General features: G+C 49.3%; 1 protein-coding gene across 3 annotated transcripts in view; it reads right to left on the bottom strand.

Annotated features, from left to right (window-relative positions):
* The window catches only part of OTUD5 (OTU deubiquitinase 5), a 29,198-nt gene that overhangs the window by 5,799 nt on the left and 3,140 nt on the right, over positions 1-20,259 (bottom strand). For 2 of the 3 annotated variants that reach the window (XM_044234357.1, XM_044234358.1), the window contains exons 2-5: positions 12,273-12,366; positions 3,528-3,592; positions 3,285-3,441; positions 3,038-3,186 (exon numbers count right to left, since the gene is read on the bottom strand). In XM_044234357.1, coding sequence (XP_044090292.1) covers positions 3,038-3,186; positions 3,285-3,441; positions 3,528-3,592; positions 12,273-12,366 — 465 coding nt within the window. The remainder of the gene's footprint in view (positions 1-3,037; positions 3,187-3,284; positions 3,442-3,527; positions 3,593-12,272; positions 12,367-20,259) is intronic. The other variant, XM_044234359.1, reaches the window with a different exon arrangement.

The raw sequence follows: 20,259 nt of genomic DNA, 5'->3' as shown, positions 1-20,259 counted from the left end.
ACAGTGTGGGCTGTGCATATAATTACTTCTTCCAAACAGAACAGTAGGGAAAAAGGAATGGGGGGAGAGGGTAATTTTACAGTGGAGAAAATCTGGCAAACACTACTTCTGCCAGGGGTCAAGGTCAACATTAACTGTCATAAATCATGGTCTCAGTATATACCGCTGATATGATGTGAAGAGACTGGTACTTTACCACTGTGATCTTCCTCCCTAAAACCCATAACCCCAGTCTAATCATGAGAAAAACTTCAGACAAATTTCAAAAGAGAAACATCCTACAATATACCTGACCAGTATTCCTCAATACTGTCAAGGTCATCAAAAATACCAAAGTGTGAGAAACCATCACAGACAAGGGAGCCTAAAGGGACAGGGTGACTTCAGTTAATAATAATGTATCATTATTGGTTCATATATTGTAACAAGTATATCACAGTCATCGAATGTTAATAAAAATGAAACTGTGCAAGGGGGAGGAGGACACATGGGAACTCTACCTTCTCAAATTTTTTTTGTAAATTTAAAACCGTTCTAAAGGGGCACCTGGGTGGCTCAGTGGGTTAAAGCCTCTGCCTTCGGCTCAGGTCATGGTCCCAGAGTCCTGAGATCGAGCCCTGCATCAGGCTCTCTGCTCAGCGGGGAGCCTGCTTCCTCCTCTCCCTCTCTGCCTGCCTCTCAACCTGCTTGTAATCTCTGCCTGTCAAATAAATAAATAAAATCTTTAAAAAAAATAAAAAAAAATAAAACCGTTCTAAATAATTAAGTCTACAAGCAAACAAAAAATCCTTAAGGCATTCACAGGTTTTTTAATTAAAAAGAAAGAAAAATGAGTAGCGCTGGGGTGCCTGGGTGGCTCAGTTAAGCAATCTGCTTTCAGCTCAGGCCATGATCCCAAGGTCCTGGGATCAAGCCCCACACTGGGCTCCCTGCTCAGTGGGGGGCCTGCTTTGCCCTCTCCCTCTTCCCCTCCCCACGCTTGCGCTTGCCCTCTGTCAAATGAATAAATACGATCTTAAAAAAAAAGAAAGAAGTGAGTGGGGTACCTGGGTGGCACAGTCGGTTAAGCTTCCGACTCTTGATTTTGGCTCAGATCATGATCTCAGAGTTGAGAGATCGAACCCCAGGTTGGGCTGTGTGCTCAGCGCAGAGTCTGCTTGAGATTCTTGCTCCCACACCCTCTCCCTCTGCCCCTCCAATAGTGCGCTCTCTTAAATACATAAATCCTAAAAAAAAATCGCTGGGGTGCCTGGGTGGCTCAGTTAGTTAAGCAACTGCCTTCGGCTTGGGTCATGATCCTGGAGTCCCAGGATCGAGTCCCACAGCAGACTCTCTGCTTCTTTCTCCCTCTGACCCTCTCCCCTCTCATGGTATCTCTCACTCTATCTCTCAAACAAATAAAATCTTTAAAAAATAAAAAAATAGAATTTAAAAAAACCTTAAAACCTTAAAAAAAAAAAAGAATCGAGTGATCAGACCACAAAAAGTCATGGGTGAATATAAAATCTAAATATGTGTTGTTATGTGAAAGAAGCCACTCTGAAAAAAACCCACACACTGTTATGATTCCAATTCCATGACATTCTAGAAAAGGCAAAACTAAGGGGTGCCTGGGTGGTTCAGTGGGTTGAGCCGCTGCCTTCGGCTCAGGTCATGATCTCAGGGTCCTGGGATCGAGTCCCGCATCAGGCTCTCTGCTCAGCAGGGAGCCTGCTTCCCTCTCTCTCTCTGCCTGCCTCTCCATCTGCTTGTGATTTCTGTCAAATAAATACATAAAATCTTTAAAAAAAAAAGGCAAAACTAGAATCTGTAAACAGATCAAAGATAAAAACAAGGAAATTTAGAGAAACTGTCAGAATGAAGAGGAGTCATGAGACATAAAACTAAATGTAGTAAGATGTCCTAGATGGGATTCTGGAACAGATAAGATCATTAAGGAATGACTGAGGTCATGGCCTTCAGTTAATATATCAATACTGGTTTATTAATTGTGACAAATGTTCTATGCTGATGTTCATAACAGTGGGGAATACGGAAATAATCTAAACTCAATAATTCTGTAAATCTAAAACTGTTGTTATAAATTAAAAAAAGTTTACTTAAAAAACAAAATTAAGGGGCACCTGGGTGGCTCAGTAGGTTAAGCCTCTGCCTTCAGCTCAAGTCATGATCTCGGGGTCCTGGGATGGAGCTCTGTATCGGACTCTCTGCACAGTGGGGAGCCTGCTTCCCCTGCCCACCCGCCTGCAGTTCTAGACAGCAGTGGTCATAGAGACTTGAAGTGCAGGCCTGGCCCAACTACTTAGGCAGGCACAACTGCCTACTTGTGATCTCTCTGTCAAATAAATAAACAAAATCTTAAAAAAAAAACAAAATTAAAAAAAAAAACTATGTTGGAGGGTGTGTTGGTGTTAGGGTGTGCATTTCCTAAAATGAGGCAGGGGCACTTTGTTTGTAGGAAGTGAAACCTGAACAGAAGAGAGCAAAATCCCCAGAAGATGACTGTTTATGAGAGAGAATGGGAATCTGTCGGCATGTGCTGGAAAAGGTACTGCCACCTTGTGAGCACCTACTAGGCATCAGGCCCAGTGTCAGGCACGTTCTGTATCAGCTGAGAGGCCAGCCCGTTACTTGTATAATCTGCCTGAGGTCCAACAGCCAGTAAGGAGTTGGGCCATGCCTGCACTTCAAGTCTCTATGACCACTGCTGTCTAGAACTGCTGCATTTCAGATGCTCCATGGAAGTGCCGAGATACCCAGACCAAGCCCAGGTTCACAGTGCCCAGATGTGCCTCCATATCCCAAAATGCCAACCCTCAACAGGCATGAAAGATGGGTAAGCCAGCTCAGACACACAAATGGAGAGTACCAAACGAGCCCTGAGAGATCGCTCTGTGTAACTTCCTAGTTTTACAGAGGTGAGAGCTCAGGGGCAACTCAGGGGGCATGTCATTTTTGTAGGCTAGGGCAGAACTGAGACCTCAAAAGAGGTTTCTGGCCTATCTAGCAGCCATCCTGGGCATGGGGACCCACTTACCCCGGGTTTGAATGATGGCAGGCCTAGCCCCACACCAATGGTGGCCTTGTTGGGATTCACCACTGAATTGTAGTGGATATTCCGATGGTAGCTGACGCGGATGGGTTCATCCTCGTTTTGATGGATCCCATGGAATGTGTTGATTGGTTCTGCAGGGAAAGAGAAGGAAGGAGCATCTGCAGTGGGCCAGGCTGGGTGGGCTCGGACCAGGAGCAATCAGCCACTCACCTACCCACCACATATGTACCTGTGCTGTACTGGTACACCTCCACGGGCCGGTTGTACATCTCTGCCATGGCCTGCATCTCAATGTGGTTGCCATGGCAGTTGTTTTTCCGCTTCCTGTTGATGTAGGTGGTGAAGTCCTCTGTGACATAGTTGGAGAAGTAGTCAGCATTCTTCATCTGCAGAATAGATCGGAGGGTCAGGTCTGTGCGGGGAGGGGATGCCCCCACTCTGCCCCCACCCCGAGGCCTCCGCAAGGTCTCACCAGATAGTCCATGCAATGCTTTCGCACAACCTCATGCATGTCTTGGTCTCCATACACCTGGTCAGCTGTGGGGACAGAAGAAAGGAGAGGTGGGGGTCAAGAGCTGTCACCAGACAAGAGTTCAAAGTCCTGGAATATCCTTGGGGGTGGAGGGCTGGGGGCCAGAAAACTCCTTTTCCTATGCTGTGGCCTGGAGTGTGCTTGGCTTTGTGGGCTGGAATGGGATCATGGAAAAAAGAGGCAGGCAGGGACAGTCTCTAAGAACAGGAGAGTACGGTGAGAGGAATGCAACGACAGGCCTCTCAGGCAGACAAGTTTGTCCAGGGCTTGCCTGGACACTCAGACAATTCAACAAACATTTTAAGTCCCCTAAGTGGCCTCGAGCACCAGCAATTCCACACTCCCCCTTCACTCTTCACGTGAGGAAGCTAAGGCTGAGAGACAGTCTGTGGCTTCACCAAGTCACCCAGCAAGTCAGTCTGACAGATTCAACTCTAGAATACAATTTTCCTGACTCTCGGGAGCCAGCATGGCTTTTGTAGGTTAAAAATAAAGAAAGAAAGAAAAGAAAAAAACCATAAATACTGGGCTCCAAGCCCAGTTCTGCCAGGTACCAGTGAGCTAAACGACCAGAGGTAAGCAACCCAAGTGTCCTGAGCCTCACAGGCTTCACGTGCGAAACAGGAACAAGCAGGTAACTAACTCCCTGGCAGGCCTCTTGTAGGATCAATGAAATCATGGGTCTAAGGTGACCAGCACTAGGCTTGGGACAGACTCAGTAAATCAGAGTCCCTTACCAAGAGTGGGGCCTCAAATGTGGGGTACTGTGAAGGGGACAGAGGCCAGTAAAATCCAGCCCTGTCTGCAAGAAGCACCTAATCTAGGAAGAGATACAAATATGAACGTAACTTAAGCTTAAATGGGGAAAGGCAGCCTGCCTGTGGCCCAGGTGGTCTAGGTGTCACAGGGCTTCAGTCAAAATAAGAACTAGGCTCCCAGGACGCCTGGGTGGCTCAGCTGGTTAAGCAACTGCCTTTAGCTCAGGTCATGATCCTGCAGTCCTGGGATCGAGTCCCACACCAGGCTCCCTGCTTGGCGGGCCCAGTGACCTTTCTCCACTCATGCACATGCACGCGCGCTCTCTCTTTCTCTCTCTCTCTCAAATAAATAAATAAATAAAATCTTTTAAAAAAAAAAAACAGGTTCCCCCCTCCCTTACTTGAGGATCTTCACACATGCCATTTCCTCTTTTCTTCAGGGCATTCTTTCCATCCTCCTTGGCTGCCTACTTGTCAAACACCCAAGTACTCCTGATACAGTTCCCCAGCCCTCCCTACTCTCCAGAGCACTTCTATCACCAGATTTATCAAAGGTGTGTGCAAACTTCCCCTGCCTGACCACTCTGACTCCCACTAAAGGCCAAGACCAAGTCACACCCAAGTCCCCCCAGCTCGGGGCCTGATACAGTACAGGAAATCGGGACCAGCTTGCTGGGTGGATGGACAGGCTAAGGGAGCCAGAGTCTTCCCCTGGGAAATTAAAGTGGGCCTGAAGACAAGGCACGCCTGATGTCCATTCTAAGATGAAGAGGGAATTTCCCTTTGTCTCCCCAAATGACTGTTGCTCTGATGGGATCTCCCTGGGGCACCAGGGCAGGGACAGGTCCAGCAGGAACACTGCAAAGGTCTTCCATGACAGTCAGTCTACCTCTGAAGAATCGCCAGAAGAATGCCTTCACTGCCCTCCCCTTCCCTCCCTGGAGGATTCTGTGAGATAAGGAGAAAAGGGCAGTTCTGAGATAGAAAATGGGCCCCATGCCTGTCTCACCTCCTCTTGGAGGTGCAGAGACCTGAGGGGGAGGGGAGCTGTGAAGGCGGGAAGGGGTAGCCCCTTCACCGATGTAAACAAGGATGTGGGTTCTGCGGCCACAATCCCCTCCCCCTCCACAGCAGCACTTCCAGCAAGTCACGTGCCCTGCACAGAGGCTGGGGGCCCCCTGCTGCCACCTTTCTTAGAAGCCAGGACCACAGAGCCCACTGTGGCTGCAGAGAGCTATTTATGTAGAATACGCTTGGGGTGCTGAGGATGCAGTGTGGCCAGCAGCTGCAGTAAACAGGAACTGAGATGGCGGCAAAGGGGTTAAATAGGGGCTGGCCTGCCAAACTGGAGGAGATGGCTGAGATGTTCCTCCAGAAGGACCAACAGGCATTTCCTGGGAGATGGATCTACCTGAGCAGGATGCCAGATCCAAGAAATGGAGGAAAGCAGAGACTGGAACAGGGAAGGGAGCTGAGGGAAGCTCATAAAGGCCCCCTCATTCCCCTGCCATTGGCTCTTGCCTAGCAGAAAGCCTCTGCTGCCTCCTAGCTGTGTGGCACTGGACAAGTCCTTCAAGCTCTCTGGGCCACAGTGACTTCATCCGTGAAGTGGGGAGAGTAATTACTCTGTCTTTCACAGGGGGCTGTTTAGATGAGGGGTAGGGTTTACTAAATGCCTACGATACACTAGGTGTTTAAGAAATGAACCTAGGGGCTCCTGCTTGTCATGAGTGGACAATGACTCTCTCAGATAGCTAATCATCCCCAAGTCACTCAGAATGTCACTGGAACCACTTATTAAGCTTTTCCTCATTTCTGTCGCACTTCCTCAGCCACAGGAAAGCCCCAAACAAGGAGTCTAGGCTGTCCCTCCTCATCCAGGCACGGTTGGCTGTCTACCTTTACTGAATCCAAAGATCCACAGGCCTACCTTCTGTGTCCATAGTGCAAATCTTCAGCAACCAAATTAACATCAAATCAATAACATAGGTATCACAAAACAGGGTCCTTAAATGACTTTCTCTATGTACCTACCTACCTCTCAAGTACCCCCTTCTCTCCTCGATCCTTAGATGCACTGGCAGGTGTTACTGTACATATATTTAAATCACAGCCTTTGTTGGGGGTGGACAGCACGACCCACCTCACTGGTTATAGATATAAGCTAGTTTTAGGGTCATCAATGTGGAAGAAAATGTGCCTTTGTGAACACCAAGGGAAGCGAGCAGTAATACCTCCCAGTGGGGGAGAGAGGATCTTTTCAATGATAATAAGGTGGAATAACAATCCAGGGCAGGGCTTAAACACAGGAAGTCCTCCTCATTGAGGCAGTGCTTGTCTGACTCTGCTAGCCCCACCTCTTTCCTCCAGAAAGCCCTCCTCCTCCTAGAAGTTTGGCATATGGGATTAGGGGCTGGGCTGGACTTCCCAGTGGGGGCCAAAGTGGGGGAAGGGGCCCAATGGACCTGCAGAGGTAGGGGAATTCAGAGCACTTGTTTTGATAGAAACCGAAACTCCTCTTCTTGCTGACGCTGCACTTGTGGGCAATCTGCACCTGCTCTCCCCTCCCAGAGTCCAGCTGAAGGGGTCCCCCACTACCTGACCTCTGTCCACAACCCAAAGAGGGCTCAGAAATCCTCAGAACAATACCCCAACTGGTTCCACCAAGGCCTTTTCACATTCCAACTTATTTCATCTTCACCCCACAAAGCCCTACTTTACACAGGAGGGATAAATGAGGTACAGAAATGTGGTAGAGCTGGCCCAATGAAGGGTGAAGGCCAGGCTCCCAAGGACTACCTTGTAACTTTAAACACTGATGCTCCAGATGATGTTACCACTACCCCCAATCCAGCTATCGCCCGCCTAGGGCAAGGCCTGATTCTGTCTGCCTCAGTTTCCCTACCAGCATAAGCAGGAATCAGCTGGAACCCTGGAAAGGCCTAGGAGTGGGCAGAAATTACAGAGAGGTCAGCATAGACCTTACCTCCCCCCACACCCTATGTCTGTCCTTTCTCTGAACATGCTGAGACACGAGCAGAGAAACGCACACACACACACACACACAACGCCAGCAGATCCTGCCAAAGATGTTCCCTAAGGGGAACGCCTGGGTGGCTTAGTCCGTTAAGTGGCTGCCTTCGCTCCAGGTCATGATCCCAGGGTCCTGGGACTAAGTTCCACATGGTGCTCCTTGCTCAGTGGGAAGTTTGCTTCTCCCTTTGCCTGCCACACCCCCTGCTTCTGTGTGCGCATGTGCACTAACAAACAAATGAATAAATAAATAAAATCTTTAAAAATGAAAAAACTGTCCTGTTGAGGGATGTCCAGATGGCTCATTCTGTTAAGCGTCTACCTTTGGTTCAGGTCATGATCCCAGGGTCCTGGGATCGAGTCCCACATGGGGTTCCCTGCTCAGCAGGGAGCCGGCTTCTCCCTCCGCCTGCCACTCCCCACCTCGTGCGCACATGCTCTCTGACAAATATCATCTTTTTTTTTTCTTTTTAAAGAAAGGCAGACTGCCACGTGCAGTGCCTCATTTGGATGTGTCTGGAGTCTTGGAAGCTTGACTACCCTACGTTCTCCTACAAATGGACCTTGAGAGCTTGTTTGGAGGTTCTAGCAGGGGAGCGCAGCTACTCGTATACCCCTGACCGAGGAACGGTCCTCTCCTCTATCGGGAGGGTCATCCTCTTCTCTATTGTGGAGGGTCGTCCTCTTCAACCGAGCATGCAGCTTCGGGATGGACGCACATGGAACCCGTGAGGGAGGAAGGGGACACCCGCCTAGCCAACCAGATCAGCCGAATCAACCCTGGTGATCAGTGGGGTGACAGACGTCGCAGCCAGATCGCCCTCACATCCAATAAATAACATCTTAAAAAAAAAAAAAAGATGTGGGTGCCTGGGTGGCTCAGTGGGTTAAAGCCTCTGCCTTCGGCTTGGGTCATGATCCCAGGGTCCTGGGATCAAGCCTTGCATCGGGCTCTCTGTTCTGCAGGGAGCCTGCTTCCTCCTCTCTTTCTGCCTACTTGTGATCTCTGTCTGTCAAAAAAATAAATAAAATCTTAAAAAGAAAAAAAGATGTTCCCTGAGGTCAAATACCCATCCCACCCTCACCACTAGAGAGACCTACTGCATTCGACAAGTAGCTGCCCTTACTGTTAACCAAGACTAAAGGTTGGATGAGAGGCAAAGCTGTATAAACCAAGGACCCTCACCTCCTTCCTACCCTTTGCCAGGGGTTAATGGGAGGGAGGAATAGTCAACAGCTCTAACAGACTTGCCTCAACCTCCTTCCCCTACTGCCTGGGGGAAGGTCCCTCGAACCTCTGTAATCCTTCCTCCTCAGGCGCCCTAAAATAGTCACTATTTGCCAAAGAGTTATGTGGAGATGCAAGACAGGAAAGCCTGGGCTACCTGGAGCTTAATTAAGTACAGGGCCCTACCATTTGCTTTAGAGGCACCTGGGAACGGCCTCCCTGCCAGGTCGCTGCCTGCCTGCCTGCGAGAAGAGCCACAGCAAGTTCTGCTGAGGACAGAAAAGGAAGTCTGGCGTCTGCAGGGAATCTAAAAACAAACCACACAAATGTGTGTACACACAGCAGCAGGGAGAGACAGGAACCTGATCTGTTCCCCACTTGCCTCCTGGCCCAGTGGGAATCCTGGCCCCACTGAGGAGATGAGCCAGGAAAAAGGCCTCCCCTGCCTGTCAAGCAGCTGCGGTATGCACGTGGCCCCTGGCCCCAGATGGCACACCCTCAGTGGGGGAGACACCCTCACTGTGAGAAGACAGAACTCTGTCCTCTTGAAAGCCTGGTCTGAGATGCCCGCTCTTCTACTCAAGGATTTCCACAGCAAGGATGGGGAAACTGAGGAAGCAAGGTAGAAAGAGCCCAACGGAAACTGGTGTACATGGGAGTCCATGGGAATCTTCTCCTTCTGGCCTAGTTCAACCTCAGACACCTATGCTGATACTGCCCATGTGATCTAGACAACAGGGTCCTGGCTTTCTCGTAAGGCCTCAGTTTCCCCACTTATAAAGCATTCAAAATTAATCAAAGATCCATCCCTCCTAACACTGATGGTCCAGGCTAATGTTTCTGGGCCATCATTCTAACACGTACAGCCCCAGCTGCTTCTTCATGGCCCATGCAGATGCATGTGTGGCCTCCACTTTGCCCACAGAGGCCAGGGCCAGAGATTTTTGCTGAGTCAAAGTCCTATGGGGGAAGGGCAGGAGAGAGGCAGACTCGTGTTTCCAGGAAGAGGTTATCTGAGCCTAGCAGGGGCAGGGTGGGCCACAGGATACCTAGAAACTCAGGCTCCTACTTCCACTCCTTCACTGATGCTCACAAGTCCCCAACATGCCATTGTGAGAGAGAGCAGTGAATACTGGTTCCCACGAGGGACACCCAAAGCCACCTGCCTCAGGATTCCCAACAGTAGAGGACTACAGGCTCTTAGTTAGAGGAAGTAAGGCCCAGCAAGGTCAAGGAATATACCTGAGGTCACTCAGCCAGTCCACAGCTAAGCTGAAAAGCAAGGGCTTTACCAAGGTCATAGAAAGAACATGTCCTTTGGATACCTCTGGGACCCCATGCCAGCTCTGCCACTAATGACCCTAAGCATGTCATTTCTCTTTCCTGAGTTTCAATCTTCTCACTTGTCTTACGGGATAACGATTCCAATTTTGCAGATGAATCTGAAGCACCCAGCTGAATGCCAGGAAACAGTCAGGGTCAAGGAACAACATTGTGGCCTCTATGTGTGCAATCCCCCCTCCAACCCCAGCCTTCAGTCTGTGTTCCTTCCACCATGCAATGCGTGGCAGGAACTAGAACCTGTAGGCCTTCTCACCAGAGCTCAGGGTAACTGTACAAGCTAGGCTGGAAGCAGAGGGTCAGCAGAAAGCCCAAGGACAGAGTCCCCTTCCCAGGTACATTTCCTGTGCACTCTGCCCCAGGGAAACCTCCAGGTTAGGCCTAGAGACCCAGGGGCCACATACTTCCAGGGAGTGGCCATGGGGCTTCTGAGGTTTTACAGAGAAAAGCCAAGGGCAGCCCAGTTGGGGGAAATGGGTAGCCATAGTGCTGATAGGGAAAGGCCTTCAACCTGCTGCGGTCAGCTCTTCTTGTAAGCTCAGGCTCTTTACTGGAAGGCCCTTGTTGAAGGGGGAGTTGTCAGAGGGTGTCTGGAGAGGTCATCCAGATGGACACACATGAAACGTTGCTGTTAATATGGGTTACTACACAAGCCAGGTCCTTACCGGCCCCAACATCTGCCTCAAAGGTCACCTGGGACCAAGGTACCCAGCTGCATTCTCTTACACTCACTCTACCAGTAGCCCCGTTTGCCCCACATCTAGCCGGAGGCTTCAGCACAGGGCAGCACCTAACAGACCCTGAACTATTCTTTCTTTGCCTTCCTTTGGTCCAAGATGCCCCATACCCAGCTCTTTCTCTAGAAAACATCCCAGGAAGAACACAAGCTTGAGCCACAGGGCTAGAAAGGGTGGGATTTTCCCAGCCCAGCAGAGTCCACTGCCTGAGCTTCTTCCATTTGGTAGAATGGAGAGGTAAGCAATCAATCCACCTAAACTTTTTCTACACTCAACAAACATTTGTGGCTCTTAGACGCCACTGAAAACAGCATTCAGGCTTCACCAATGCTACTGTTCCCTGAGGGTCTACCAGGTGTCAGGCACCAAAGGCATTTACTGTAAGTGATCTCACATAACCATTGCAACTCAGGGTCTTTGGCCTTCTGTTATGGCCTCAGAAACAGGCTCAGGAGAACAGCTGCCTGCCCAAGTTCAGACCAAGAATCAGTGGCACAGTCAGAAGTGGAGTTGGTCCAGGCCACCAGTAGACATGGGGCTAGCTACACAGTGAGAGAATAGCAGACCCTGTAAGGATTCAAGGAGCCCTTCAGAATCAATACCATTTAACAGAGGGGAAAACAGGGAATTTTTGAATCACAGCCCGAACTAGAAGACAAGGCTCTGACTCCTACTTCAAGGTTCCTATAAGAGGGCCCTTTTCCTTAGTAGATAGTACAGACGCTATGGAAGGGTCAGATCACATGCACAAATTCCCCTTGACACTAGCACAAGGCTTTAGGGCTGCCTGCTGGGTCACAGATTCAGAGGCAGAGCGACCTCAAAGATGTCACTCAGATTGGATACTAGATGTTATTAAGGAATTATGAATGTTGTTAGGTAGGATAATGACACTTGGATTATGTTAGGAAAGAAAAAAAATCCTTATCTGTCAGAGAAACATACATGAATACTTACAAACGAAATGATCCAACGTTAGGGTTTTGCTTTAAAAATACTTGTTTCAGGAGAGTGAAAATGAGTGGGCAGGGTAGTGATGAAACAAGGCTGGCCATGTGTTGATGACTACTTTGAAGATGAATGATGGGTACATGAGCATTCACTATTCTACTTTTCTGTAAGTTTAAAAAAAAAATTCTATGACCTCAGGGTGACAGCAGTGTGCTGTTTAAGAACATGGGGCGGACTAACCCAACCCAGGGACTCCCAACTCTACTCTCTGACCCTGGGCAAGTCACTTCCCTGCTCTAAGCTGCTTTCCTCTTCTGACAAATGGAAACCACAGTAGTCCCTACACCTACCTAGCTTGGAAAAGAATAAAAAAGGGTTTCCTTTAGTGTCTGACAATGCAATCTGTCCCTAAGTAACATTGTTTTTTATCACCATTATTGTTATTATTATCACTTTCACATCACCGCACTACCTCATGACCAAAGGATAGAGGCCAGATGCTGACTTGAAGCTGGGGTCTGGAGTCCCTGAAACACCAGTACACTCAAGCCCCAACCCCGTCTCAGGGGTTACTCCTAAACACTAGAAACAGCTCAGGGGCAGCCCTAGGCCCTTGAAGGCTGAGACACAGACTCACCTACAGCCCGGAAGAGACAGGCGCCGTCCTCCTTCATCTGTTTGATGATGAAGCCCTTCTTGTCTCTCAGGGCCTTTTCAAACCAGTGCTCCTGCTGGAGGGAAAAGGTGGGGGTCAACAACAGGAAAGGCCTGTACCCCCACCCCAGGGCCCTGCCCTCCAGTTCCTGAAGGGCCCAGCTAACTGGCTGAGAGGATACTGGGCAGGGTCAAGTCCACAGCCCTGATCGACACTCCATGCACATGGAGGAGGAGGAGGAGGAGACCCTTTCTTTTAGGGAACTAGTCATTGTGTAAGCAGAAGACTTGATTCCAGAAGGGTCTCATCTGTTTTCTGACTGCCCCTGCTGACCATGTTGGGAATCCAACAGTGGGCCCCTAAAGGAAGCCAGCGGCCCAGACCTGGCAAGTACCCGGAGGCAGGGCGGTATGAGGTGGGGTGGGGTGGGAGGTAGGGGTTGGGTGGGGATGGACCTTGCTCTATCTCAAGGAGTTTCACCAGTTCACCTGGGGACCCTCTAACCACTTAAGGTAGGGAAGATGTTGAGGAGGGAGTAACTGGTTACAGCCTAGATCCCAAGCCCTACATATAGCTAGGGAATGTCAAGATATATCGCATAAGGAAAAATGCATACGCTGTATGATCTCACTCATAACTGAACATATTTCACATATATATCTATGCGCATACAAACACATAGAAGTTGCAAAGACCATACAACAAAATAGCCCTAAAAGCTGGTATTACAGGTGATTTTTATCTCACCTTTCTCATGAGAAGCATGCAATCCCTTGTCCAAAACTCCAAAACTCAAAAAGCTTTGAAAACCAAAGTCTTCCTCTAACTCATCTGCCATCCTAACGTGACCTGAGCCGGCGAGAACCTATTTCTCCCACTTGGAGGTGAATGTTCAAACACTTCCACGCAGAAACAGTCAGCAGTTTGGTTATGAGGTACTACCACTGACCCCACCAGAGGTGTCACATAACACATAGTATACATACCAGATGATTTTTCTAAACTCTGAAATTTCCCTAAATTCCAAAGCACAACTGACCCCAAAGGTCCAGGTTGAGTGAGCCCGTACAAACACGTATCTTCAGACTTAAAAAAATAATGGAGAGACGAATAAGCAGAAAAGAGGACATTTAGGCCAGTGAAACTATTCTGTATGGTACCTTAACGGTGGTTACGTGTCATTATACATTTGTCCAAACCCACAGAACATACAATGCCAAGAGTGAACCCTACTGTGAACTGTGGGCTCTGGGTGATTATGATGTGTCCTACATGGTCACTGACTGGAACAAATGCACCACTCTGGTCGGGGGTTGTTAATAATGGGGGAGACTATGCACGTGTGAGCGGAGGGGGTTTGTGGGAACTCCCTGTTCAATATGGGAACTCTTGTTCAGGTTTGCTGCGAACCTCAAACTGCTCTAAAAAATTAAGTCGATTAAAAGAAATGATATCGACTTGTCACTGAAAACACGTTTTCTATTTCAATACAAAACCAGAAGCAGCAGACCTTTCCCAGGCCTTTCACGCCCTCTGCTGGCCACAAGAAGGCAGCCTTCAAGAGCATCTAGGCTAAGGACCAGGAATCCCAAACTTGCTCCTTTGGGACACAACCTGCCCAGGGATTTGGAGGATCCAGGCTAACTGACTAGACAGAGGGGATCACTTCTCTGCAGGCCACATTTCCCCAGCTCAGGTGTGCAAAAATCCCAGCAGAGTAGAAGTACAAGGTTCGGAGGCTCTGCATTCCAATACCAAAACAGTGTTTTTCAATACCCAGCCCTCATTTCAGACAGACTACCAGAACTCTCCAAGCCTCAGTTTCCTATCAAATGACAAGATACATGATCTACCTGACAGAGCTGTCAAGAAGCTCAAAGGAGCTTCAGGGCCTGAAAAGGGTTGGTAAATTAACAGGTCCTCGGCCACAGAATGGGCAAGACTGACTGGCACAGAGACCACATACAACTGAGAGGCTCTCAGCAAGTCCCATGGGAGTGGCTGGACAGAAGGGGGTGAAGAGGTGGGTGAGGAGGGAATGCCCAGCAGCCCCACTATTAGGGAGGTGTGGCTGGCTTGCCAGAGATGACAAAGGTACCTGGAAGCCCTTAATGGGCTTCCATGGACAGCATGGAGACTCTTGTTTGTTTAGAACTCTCCAGCATGTTCCTCTCCCACCCCAGAGGCTGTGGACTAGCGCACTTCAGCCAGTTTCCCCCAGTCCATCCCTGCCCTGCAGGGACAGCCATCTCCCAACACCATGTTACCTGCCCCAGCCGGGGTCACCAGCAGGGAAGCTGCAACTATGACTACAGGCCCACGCTGGGCAGAAAGAGAAGTTCCAAAGAAGGGCACATAGTAACCTCCTGCCCTCGAGTGCAGGGGAAAAGGAGATTGAGGGAGAAGGGGATCAAAGAGGAGGAGAGGGGCCTCCTACTTACTCCTCCAACAAGGGTCAACCTACCAGTAAGTAGCTGCCAAATCAGACCCTGACTGTAGTAAGCCTGGCAGCAAGGACAGAGAAATGAATCTGACTTGGTTTCTAACCTCCATAAGCTCACAAACTGCTGGGCTGGGGGATGGAGAAACAGGGAATGCCAATACACAAGTGTAAGCAGGGCAGTGAAAGAGCTGAACACGGTGCTATGAAACACACAGGAAGGGTCCTAACCAATCATGAAGGCAGGCCCCAGAGGAGAGGTGCCACCCGACAGAAGGATTAAAACATGAAGACCTCCAGAAATGCTTGTTAATTGTAAGTTAACAAGAAATCACTTCTGGGGGCACCTGGCTGGCTCAGAGAAGTATGGGACTCTTGATCTTGGGGTGGTGAGTTCAAGCCCCACGGTGGGTATAGAGATTACCTAAATAAATTTAAAAAAATCACTTCTACCACAAAGCACCAGGGATGCCCGAGGCTCAGCAGTGAGTTGGGCACAACTAAAGTCCTGGGTAGGACTATGCAGGCAAGAAGGGTGGGGCCAGGAAGAAAGATGAACTCGTATTAGCCAAATGCCTGCCCCGTGCCAGGTGCTTGATGCAAAAGGTGACTTCATTTAATTGTTCTTACCACAGCCCAGGTGGCAGTGAGCATTATCCTCATTTGACAAAGGCAAAAAGAGCTGGGGTTTGGGCACCAGCAGAGCCTACTATAGAGGCAATAGGGGAGGCCCTCACGAGCCACAACATGGAGACATACCTGGCAACCCATCCTGGGAAAGTCCCAGTTTGTCCTTAAAAATGAAGGAGGCCAAGCATACCCTTTACGCAAGTAGGGCTTTGGTCCTGGGGCAATATGGGCCTAGATCTAGAGGCCAAACCATGATCCTCCCACTGGCTTTGGCACCAGCAGCCTTAAGGGATTTGGGTCTGGCTGAAACCCTGCCTCTCCCCTTGGGGAGAAAAAGTGGGGAGGCCGTGGTCCTGGGCTCCAGGAAGAGCTTAGAGTCCCAGAAGCCTCTAGCTTTAGACTCCTCCTTTCCCTGGCTGGACAGGAGCCTCCAGGAAAGGGGCCGACTTGAGAGTTGTTTAGGAAAGTGATCCAGGAAGAAAAGCCTGGTGGGAGAGAGGGATGGGGACTAACCCTTCCATTGTAAGTTTAAGCTGCATCAATACTCTGGCCTGAGAAAGTCCAGTCCAGACCACAAATCTTACGATCCCACTGCTGGGCCTATGGGTGAGTCCCTCAACATTCCTGAACCTCCACAAGGGAGCTGGGCAAAGCTCTCTGACATCAGGGGATCCCAGGTCAAAGACTCTGCAACCTACTGGTCCAAAGGCCCAAGAGAAGTTGAAGCAGACTGTGGGACCCAACTGACTTACATTCCAAAGCAGCTTCACCAATTATCAGTCATGTGATGAACCACTCAGAAAACTCCACAGTTTTCCAATCTGTGAAATGGGATAACAAGCTTCCCAATAAAAGGGTAACTGGAAAGACTCAAATGTTACAGGACTTTGCCCAGTAGGAAAGTACTTAATAGGTTCTCTTCTCCCTTGGAGGGAAACAAGAACACTCCTGTAGGAGGCCTAATGACGACCACCCAAAGAGATCAGGCCCTAATTCCTGGAACCTGTAAATGCTACTTAGTAAGGAACAAGGGTCTTCAGCTGTGTGATTTAAATTAAGGATCTTGAAATGAGGAGGAGTATCTGAGGAGGACCTAAATGCAATCACAAGCATCCTTAGAACAGCAGATGAAGTCCTGACACAGAAGAGGAGACTACACATGACCAGGGAAGATGGTGTGAAAACAGGCAGAAGATGGAGTGATGCAGCCACAAGCCAAGGAAAGTCAGCAGCCTACAGAAGCTGAAAGAGTACTGGATTCTCCCTAGAGCCCCTGCAGCAAGTGCAGCCCTGTAACACCTTGACTTTGGCCTACTGAAACTGATTTTGGACTTCTGGCTTCCAGCACTGAGAGAGAATAAATTTCTGTTGTTCTAGACCACTCAGTTTGTGGTAATTTGTCACAGCAGCCACAGGAAATGAACACAACCCCCCCTTGAAGCCCTCCCTGGTGGGAGCCATGAGGCAATATGGCCTGGTTCCAGTCCCACAGAATCCACCTCTGTAGCATCCCCCCAGGGAGAGGATGAGAATGAAGGCAGCAGGGGCCTGGAATTTCCCCTCCGAGTCTGGGAAGCTACTGACCCTGCCTATCAATGAATGAGCTGCCACTGAAAGGGGAGGGGGCAGGGGAAGATGGCAGCAGGAGTAGCAGCTCTCGGGCAGATGTCTTCTCAGAGCCCAGGGCCAAGAGGTGTTTAATATTCTGGCCTTCACAGCTCTGCCCCAGCAAGCTTGATGCCAAGACCACCCCCCTCCCCCAAACTCCCAGGAACACTGGCTCAGCTCCATGGGCAAAACACAGGCAACCCATCCAGTGAAAAACAGGCACACTGCTAAGGAGCAACACAAGCTCTCCAGGGCGAAGGAATGGGAAAAGAGCAAGGCCTCCAAACCTACTGCTGGGCCACCGAGGGGGGAGAGGGGAGAGGAGGTGGGTTAAAAAATGAAGATTCTATTATTCTGCAACAACAAGAAACTACGTACTGACACATGTTACAACATGGGAGGCTATTAAAGAATATGCCAAGTGAAGCCAAAGAACTGCAGATTGTACAATTCCATTTAATATGAACCTCTCAGAATAGACAATCAATCAAGACGAAAAGTAGATTACTAGTTGCTGAGGGCTGGAGGGGATGACGGGACTAGAGGATAGTGACGATGCAGGGTTGCTTGGCAAGTGATAAAAGATGTTCTAAAATTGATCATGGTGGTAGGTGCACAACTCTGTGAATACACTAGAAGCTACTGAATTGTACACTTTAAACTGGTGACTTCTACGGTGTGTGAATGATACCTCAAGAAAGCCATTACAATTAAACAAATCCAAGGGCCTATAGCACTAGCAGGAGAGAAAAAGCCAAGCAGTGCTTGAAACTTTGCAGCATACCCCCAACAAGCCAAAGGGCCTCACCACTTTCAAAATGGGTAAGAGGAATGTGGAGCAGGGAATTAAGAAGAGATGACAACTAGCTTCTGAGAAAGGAGTCCAAGCTCCCTCCTATCATCCATTTTAAGACTGGAGAAACTGAGGCCCAGATAGGGGAATTGCCTGAAGATATAGGACTCAAACTCTGACAAGCCGGGTACTACTTCCTGCTGTAAGACTGTCTCCCTGCCAAACGAATCAGCAGGTTCCTAGATGCCAAAGCTCGGCTGCTAAAAGGATTCCAGGAAGAACCAGAAGATCCTGGGGCAAATGCAAGAAAAGAATTAGCCACACTCTGAGGTGGGCCAGATCTGGTATTCATACACTCAAAAACCCTGGGCATGGGTGGCCTTTTGGAGAAAAAGCAGCTGAATGTTTGCCTAAAGCATAAAACAGCCAAGCAGGAGATCCTGGGATTTAAACTCGGGCCCACCCAGCTCCAAAGCCCAAATTTCTTCCACACTACCTCCACACCATCCAGTAGGCCCCCTGACAGACAACCCCCAAGCTTATTCACCATAACACAGCTGGACATAAAAATCAGTCTGCCAACCCCGAGCCTCACACTCAACAGACACCTGTCCTGCCCACTAAGCTTGGATCGAAGGCAGGGAAGAAAGGGGCAAGGGAGAGAAAGAGAGAGAGAGGAATCCAGATTTTCCTAAGAAGACACCCACTGTTCTGTCACCTCCAGGTCCAGAGGGCTTTGGCCTGAGTTCCCTAAAATCCCAAAGCTAGACAACACTTCACCAGCTCCTTACCAGACCAATGAGGAAATGGAGACCTGGAGAACATAACCCTAGCTATTCTGGTTCATCCAGCAAAGCTCCAGCAGAGCCAGAGAAGGAACCCTGGGAACCTAGGTACCCTGGCTACAGTGCCAGGTCCAGCTTCTCCCACCACTGGAGCATGCACATCCCCCGCTGAAAATGCTCTGAGGTCCTCAACTCAGGAGACGTACAAGCCACTCTTTTCACAGGGTTGATTCAGTAAGGCAGCCATGCCTGGAAAAGGAAACCCTTGATACTACCACCTCCCCAGCACCAGGACCCCAGGGTGCCAAAAGGGCTCCTAAAGTCCTACAGTAGTCACAGCATGACTGTACAGGAAGTCTGAGTAGTCAGAACTCGGATTCACCATCTGCGCTTCCTCTCAACAACTCCATTCTTTCCCAGGAGATCTAATGGGCCTCCAAGGCTACAAATGCCCTAGGTGACAGTTCAGGACCAAGACTGGAGCAGCAGGAAGAATCCTCCCTCTTCTCATCACCCCAAAAGTCCCAAGTTGGAGGAAGTGAGACAGAGAGAAGTATCTTATTCTCCTTTTGTCCCAAGAAGTGTGAGGACAGGTAAAGCCTTTCCTCTGTCATTGGGAAGACATCATGCAGCCACAGACCTTCACTTCCATGTTCTTATGGAAACAAGTATGAAGGAGGGAGCCTAGGTGATGTGAAAGGGGTGTAAGGAGAGGTCTTTCTAGTCACCATGGCAGCACACAGCTTTCTTCCCTTAAGCCCTTGGGGCCAGGGACGTAGCACTCCCTTTTCTGTGGAGAAAAGGCAGACTCCCCCCAACCAGGAAGAGAAACAATTCCTGGCCCTGACCCTGTGGGCCCAGAAAATTGATTCTACCTGTAGTACTAAAGGGTAGAAAGGGAGAAACGACAGGGTGCTCAAGATAAGGCCCCTGCAAAGTAAAGAAAGATTTATCTGAACCAAGGCGAAGAAAAATATGGGTAGAGAATTTCCCTGGAGTGGGGATGTCTCTGGTGAGAACAAAGCTTGATGAAAGCAATTCAGGAAGCTCAAGACATTTCCATGATCCTGGAAATGAGAAGCAAACAGAGCTGGGTCAGGGAGAGACTCAGAATATCTCCTAGTTCTTCTGGGGAGGCCTCAGCTACCACACCCCCAGTACCTGGCAACCTTCTCCTAGAAAGTAGGGAGACCCTCGTCCTGGCCTCAGGGAGCTCAGGTAAAGGGTTCTTGTGAATATGAAGAGCACCTAGGTCTTTCTGTTCAATGGGGGAGGCCTCAGGACACACTGGAGAATACCTCATGTCTATCTCACTGGTGAGAAAGGATTGCCTGGTTGCAGGGTGGTGGAGAGTCTCATACCCAAGGGGGACCTCAAGCCCCTCCCTAAGATGATCTCTTGTCCCTGAGAAGCTTAAGAGGCTCAGACTCTTCCTCAGAATCCCATCCTACCCATGTCCCAAGGGTAGTGGGTGGTTCTCAGGATTTAGTTCACAAGTGGTCTGAGGCTCAAGTCCCCAAGGAAAAGTATCTTATGTCCCTAAAAGGTCCCTATGACTGAGGTATGTATATGCTACCTGAAGTGAGGTGACAATTAGAACTCTCAGGGCAGACTCAGGTCTCAGATTCTAAGGTGGGTTGAATTGTCTCACACACCAAAGAGAAAGTTTAAACTTACGGGGAGACCCAAGACCCTATACCCTAGGGACTTGGA

This window comes from Neovison vison, chromosome X, assembly GCF_020171115.1.
Source record: "Neovison vison isolate M4711 chromosome X, ASM_NN_V1, whole genome shotgun sequence".
Lineage (NCBI taxonomy): Eukaryota > Metazoa > Chordata > Mammalia > Carnivora > Mustelidae > Neogale > Neogale vison.
This window is presented reverse-complemented; position numbering and strand designations above follow the sequence as displayed.